General features: G+C 37.5%; 1 protein-coding gene across 9 annotated transcripts; it reads left to right on the top strand.

Annotated features, from left to right (window-relative positions):
- LOC110433188 lies at positions 858-4,007 on the top strand. Of its 9 annotated transcripts, none has more exons than XR_002450611.1 (4): positions 858-1,365; positions 2,242-2,337; positions 2,634-2,717; positions 3,656-4,007. XR_002450611.1 is itself a non-coding variant. In XM_021454976.1 (3 exons), the coding sequence occupies exons 1-3, from the start codon at positions 934-936 to the stop codon at positions 2,427-2,429; spliced, it is 534 nt and encodes a 177-aa protein (XP_021310651.1). In that variant the 5' UTR covers positions 864-933; the 3' UTR covers positions 2,430-2,471. The 9 variants fall into 9 exon arrangements, 2 of the variants coding, with proteins under 2 accessions (XP_021310651.1, XP_021310650.1); XR_002450609.1 differs by having other exon boundaries at positions 858-1,434; XR_002450610.1 differs by lacking the exons at positions 2,634-2,717; positions 3,656-4,007 and adding an exon at positions 2,424-2,471 and having other exon boundaries at positions 861-1,434.

Raw genomic sequence — 6,197 nt, 5'->3', positions numbered from 1 at the left:
TGCCCCTAGATATATATCTATTTTCATGGATATGGTCAATCGTCCTATGAAAACATTTTCTAAAAATGTGATTTCCACAGATGGTTCTCTTAGGATGACGCCCTCCCCTTGAAAACACGTTTTTAGAGGCAGTTTACCAAAAAGAATCAGCCCCTAAAAAACTTTTATATATTAGTGAACTGCCTCTGAAAATACTCCTTACAAAAGCGATCTTCTTCCTCGCATGAACTGTACAAACTACTGTAGAGGTACCATTGTTGAGTTCTTTTAGAGGCGAAAATTTGCAAAAAGAGTGGAGAGAGTTTTTTCCCTTGAAATATTTAAAAGATTTGGCTTTAAGAGGTAAGATTATGCCATTCTTAGGGCTATTTGGAAACTCAAATCCCCTTGGGATCCCTGATTTTTTCCTGGATGGGAAATCCTTGGGAGAAATACGTTGAATAATTATTTAGTTATTTATGGAGGGGGTTTTCATCCCTAGGTGTGTCTCACCTTACTTCCAACTTGGCCCTTAACGTCTATTAAAAATTCTACGTACATTTTTTGCTTAATTAAGGTTTCCATCTAGAGAGAGGGAAGGACTGATAAGTTTTCATTTTCATATCAATTTATACCGATTTTTTTGCCCAACTTATCTGTATGGAAGTAGCCGAGTAGGGTCCTATGATTCTCTAGTCATTTTATAAGCGTTTCTTTGACAAGAAATTTATAAGAGGTTGTCCACCAATAAGAGTATATATATATATATAGACTTATTTATCTGTAGCTAGAATATAATATTTTGTAGCCAGGCCATCCCACCGAGCCAATCTCGCTAGCATGCATCTCTCTCCCGCATGGCTGAGCTTGTGGCCGGTCCCACAACCCAATATCCAATAATGAATCACGTTGATTTGTCCGGTATCCACGATCCAACACCGACACCTCGCTCGCATGGCCGCATCCGCCCACCCCCGAACACATCGGGATTTCTCCCCCACACCTCACCCACGTCCGCCCGCAACCCACCGAGCACATCGGCGCCGGAGCTCCCCCCTCTCATCCGTCGAATCAGCACCGTGGGCGCAGCGCCACCCCACTTGGCGTAGCCCTCTCCCTGTCGCAGCGGCGGCTCCTCCACCTTCCCGACGAGGCGGCGGCTCCTTCACCTTCCTGGCGGCGTCGGTGGCCAGCCCTCCGCCTCCCCGCCCTGATCTGCGTCCCCACGGGCGCGGCGGCACGACCAACCGGCGGGCACGGCGGCCCCTTGCTGTGCGTGGCTTCCCATCCCCAACCAGTGGTGGATGGGGCTTGAGGCGACGGTGTGGCTCGCCCTGCGCCCCACAGCTCCTTCCCGGTGACGGCGGAGCGTCGTTCTCTCTTCCGGTGCCATTCTGGAGTTCATGTTCTACTCATGTTTTCTGAAAATCAACCTTACCAGATTACACATTTTTGGTTCGTATTCAGATTCAGGAACCTGTTAGTTGTTTCAGTGTGCATGGTTTTAGCAATTTTATTAATAGTCCCAGAACCAATATTCTAAATGATACCGTATTTTAGATCAAGCACAATACATGCTGCTGTTCATGCTACTTAATTCTTGTAACTTTGTTTGTCGTAAATCAGAGAGGTATTTACGATATTTTTTTACCTGAATCAGACTCACGAGTTTAGGAAGACTATCGATTTCTTATGGTAATTTCTTGATTAACTATTCATCAGTCACTTAGTTAATTCCATTTGTCTGATTAGCCATCTGGGTTTTGGTAGCTGTTTGTGACTCCCGAAGGTTGAAATATTGTTTATTATTACAGATCTATTGGCCACATTAGCTAGAGTGTGAAGGTTTGTGGATCCTATTGATTTTAGGTTGTGTTAGCTGGCTGTTTTTTTAAACCAAAATTTTGAATGTCAGATCCTTTGATTTTGTATTCTTTATGAACAGAGTACAAAGGTAGTAGTATAGTTAGAATAGATTATAGTGATTCATATATAAAGGACATAAATATATTGTAATATATCGATATCATCTGAGAAAATTTTTTGGCTAGTCCCTAACTAAATTATTGATTCAAATTACTGTAATTACTTAACAACCTATTGTACTCCTGATTTGAGTAGCATCAGAATACCATGACCCTAAATTCTGGTAGCTCCCTATCTTCATTATGGTAATTTTGATCATCCTTATTAATTTTTATCGTCAACCATAGTCGAAAATTTACGTAAATACTTATATTCATAATACCCATTTGGTACCAGTGTAAGTTATGTCGTGAATACCTCAAAGGCTCGATCCGCACTGCTCCAAGCTTCCGACGAACAGTTTGTGAAGAAAAACTTATGCAGCCTATCCAGGTGAGCCGCTCTGTACTAGCACTAATCCCATAATAAATTTATTTTGTTTTAGATCTTTTTTGTTTGAACGAACACCTTTGTTTCAGATCTGATCGTGATATAGCTCATCATAATATTTTGGCTGGATTGATGAGTAGAAATTGTTATTGCGTAGCACAAGATGATAGTGGATTTTAGATCCAACACAATACATGCACCTGTACTTGCTATTTAATTATTGTAAATTTATTTGTCGTAAATCAGAGAGAAATCTATGATAGTTTATTAATTTGCTTTGGGTTCTGTACTTATAATAGGTTCTTTCATCAGAGCTGGCGAGTAATTAATCTGTATGCGATCGGAATGCATTCATGATTCTATAGGAGATTAATGAAATTGTCGTAAGCTTCACTTGTCCACCAGCAATGGATCCTATGTTGCTAAGTAGTAGTAGTATTTCTCAAGAGTGATTCTTTTTTATTTCTCACTTTCGTGGGTACTGAAAATTAATACCTCGCTGGCCAGAGTAGTTTGGATTTTTAGTCCATTTAAGTTGACTGTCATATATTATTGCTTCACTATAGATCAACTTTTATTAGTGTTTTTTTTGCTGATCTGGTTAGGCATGGAGATTTGGGAATTGTTGTAGTGATCATAACATCTGAACAATTTTATGCCATGGCAGGTTTGACAATGTTAAATTGCACAACCCTAAAATTTCAAGAGCATAGATTCCGTAAATCATGTATGAAGTTATTGTAAACCATAATGTCAAATTCACAAGGACAGGAAGGCATGCATTATAGTAATTCACATGCAAGGTTCAATCTTGTAAATCATGTATGAAGTTATTGTAAGCCATAATGTCAAATTCACAAGGACAGGAAGGCATGCATTATAGTAATTCACATGCAAGGTTCAATCTTGTAAATCATGCGCTAAATTCTTGTAAATCAGTTGTCAATTCACAAGGATAGCAAGCCATAAATTATAGTGACAATGGCATATATTTTCTAGTAAAACATTTAACAAATTTTGGTAACTCCTATTGATTTTCATTATTCGTTCTAATCATCATAGTCCTAAATCTATCGCACTATAGATATACAGAAACTGCATTATATTTCTGAAGCCTTTAAATATACAATCAAGTATATATTTAAATAGGTGTGGCATGATGATCTATTTTTACATATACTCTACTTTTTATGTACGTAAGAATCTAATTGAAAGAGATACTAGAGAAAAGATTATGGTCATTATGCCGATCTACAATTTTCTATATGTCCTGGTTCCAGAGAAAACCATAATATTTACTATTCTTATCATGATGTTTCAGGTGAGAAAGGCATTTGAACAAATATTAGGCCATGTCTGCTTGACTTCATTACATTTGAGGACAACTATTAATATGTGTTCTGCATCAACTTCAATTTGACCACCGGCCATTGGTCATGCATCTGGGGATGCTTATGCCGCTGCAAAATAGGCATCCAGATCCAGTAGGGATGCTTATGCTGGCGCACAGGATTTTGATTCGTGTCATGGTTCAAAATATATGGGGACAGTGTCTTGTATGATTTACACTTCTATTTTGTTATGATGGAAAAATGTATCAATGTACATGTCTTTGGAAAGACATATTATGGTTGTTTCAAAATTTTCTTTAAACAGATTTCAAATTGTCGTAACTCCCTGTTCTGATTATCGTAATTGGTTCATCGAAAATTAGCCGAGTCAATAGTAAGTGGTACCTTAAGTAACCACGTTGTACGGTAAATTGATCCTGACATTATAGTAATTAGTAACTCAGAATTGCTTGACACTGAACTATATCGTGACCAAGTATTATCGTAATCTTAAAATAGTTTTATACTAAATTATGGTAAATCTCACACCCAAGTTGGCCAAAAAGTTATAAAAAATATTTCTTACTCCAGTGGCCGGTTACTATAACAATAATAAGTTATGGTAATTCTCTCTCCAAATTACATATTATTTTTAGTAAATTCTCATTATTAATTCAAATCAATGTAATTCTCTTATTAAATTATGATAATTTGGAGGAAGAATTACCATAATCAAATATGATAATGCAAAGTGTGCATCCTAGAAACATGCATGCATTGACCTCAGTAGTCACGGACCGTGAAAAATGCCTCAGCTGCCGGAGAATGATTACGGTAATTAGCACATAATAATGACGTGCATGCAGGCATGCAGGGGCAGTTACGTACGCTTGTTGCCTGCTCAGTTCGAACGCGCTGCTGGGTGCATGGACCGGCCTGGCTACAGAATATGGTATTCTGTAGCTAGCTATAAAGTATACTCTCTCTCTCTCTCTCTCTCTCTATATATATATATATATATATATATATATATATATATATATATATATATATATATATATATAGGTGATGTGACTGTGATACTGGGTGAAGATTTATTTTTCATCTACGCAATCTGGTCATTACACCTGACAGCAGCTGACACCGGATGACACATACTAACACATGCCTACATGCATACGCCCAATCTAATCTTTTCCATTTTTTACGGTAATTCTTAAATGAAGCATCACATTCAAAAACGCTTTTTACCATTAATTTTTTAGCATTTTTGTGCATGATTCAAGATCCAATGTGAAAAATATTTTAAAATTCGTAAATTTAAAATTTGAATCATAGCACGTGATTACAGATTGGATGCATAGAATTAAACTGTCAAGATGCATAAAAAAGTTTTTTTGCGCTAACATTGCATAAAAATTAGTAGTTAGATGAATAAACTTTAATTTTGTTACCATGTTAAAAACCTCTACGCGAGATGAGCACTCCACGTGACATAAAGATGATTGCCTCTACTAACATCATGCTTCCCACTCTGGGGTGGTACAATTATCACAAGAACAATGCATAAACACATGCGCACGCATAAAACATGAAGACGATCACATCCAAAATTGAAAATTTAAATCATGGCACGTGATGGCCGTTAGATATATAGAATCAATGGTCAAGATGCGCAAAAAGTTATTAGCGCCATCGTTACATAGAAATTTATGGTCGGATGAATAAAAGTTATTTTTATTATCTCATAAAACCTCTCCACGGGAAGGACATTCTACCTAAACTCAAAACATGGTTGCCTCCACTAACATCATTCCATCCACTATGGGGGTGTATAATTAACATGAGAACAATACATAAAACATGGACACACCGCAAGTGTAAAACATGAAATCCTTCCAATCATCTCACAACAAATGGAGAGAACTCCTTCCAACCATCCTACATCAATTGGACAATATTGACAATCCTTAACATCAACATTATACCTTCAATGAATGCACAACATAATGACAAAAGAGTTATCAATGCATAGTTGTAGGGATTATTCTAACAAGTTCCACGAGTTGTGTTGCTCTTACCTATTTTGTAGGATTATTGACACTCCACCACATAAAAGTACCATAAATGATGAAACAGACTACACCATTGTAAAGAGCTCGTCGAGACGATCAAAATAGACATATCATTTGCTATGTTTAGAGTCCGAACAAGAGAGTCCCCGATGGATACGACCAAGAATTCTCTGGAATACTCCGAAAGAATCACCAAACAAGAGTTTTATGGACTAACATGTGTTGGGTATTTTAAATGTACATAGAAAAATCCGCAAGCGCACGGGTACCGATGCAGCTTTCACCTGGATGTATTCTAGATTATCGATTTCCACGGGGAGCATGAAGTGTACTAGAGAATCAAGGCCATCCAAGGATAGAGATAAGACAAGAAAGATAAATATATTTTTGGTGGGTAGAGAGGAACCTTCTAGAGTTTTCTAAGTTGAATGGGTGATCAAAATTAGGCTTACTATAC

Source organism: Sorghum bicolor, chromosome 2 (genome assembly GCF_000003195.3).
Source record: "Sorghum bicolor cultivar BTx623 chromosome 2, Sorghum_bicolor_NCBIv3, whole genome shotgun sequence".
Taxonomy (NCBI): domain Eukaryota; kingdom Viridiplantae; phylum Streptophyta; class Magnoliopsida; order Poales; family Poaceae; genus Sorghum; species Sorghum bicolor.
Note: the sequence above shows the minus strand (reverse complement) of the source record. Positions and strands in the feature narration are given on the sequence as shown.

Bases quoted from the DNA above. Each gene is read 5' to 3' on its own strand.
- LOC110433188 (XM_021454975.1), top strand. From the start codon at position 934: ATGGCCGCATCCGCCCACCCCCGAACACATCGGGATTTCTCCCCCACA. The intron at 1,366-2,241 runs GTGCCATTCTGG...ATTTGGTACCAG, and splicing joins GAGCGTCGTTCTCTCTTCCG to TGTAAGTTATGTCGTGAATA. The intron at 2,338-3,655 runs GTGAGCCGCTCT...ATGATGTTTCAG, and splicing joins AACTTATGCAGCCTATCCAG to GTGAGAAAGGCATTTGAACA.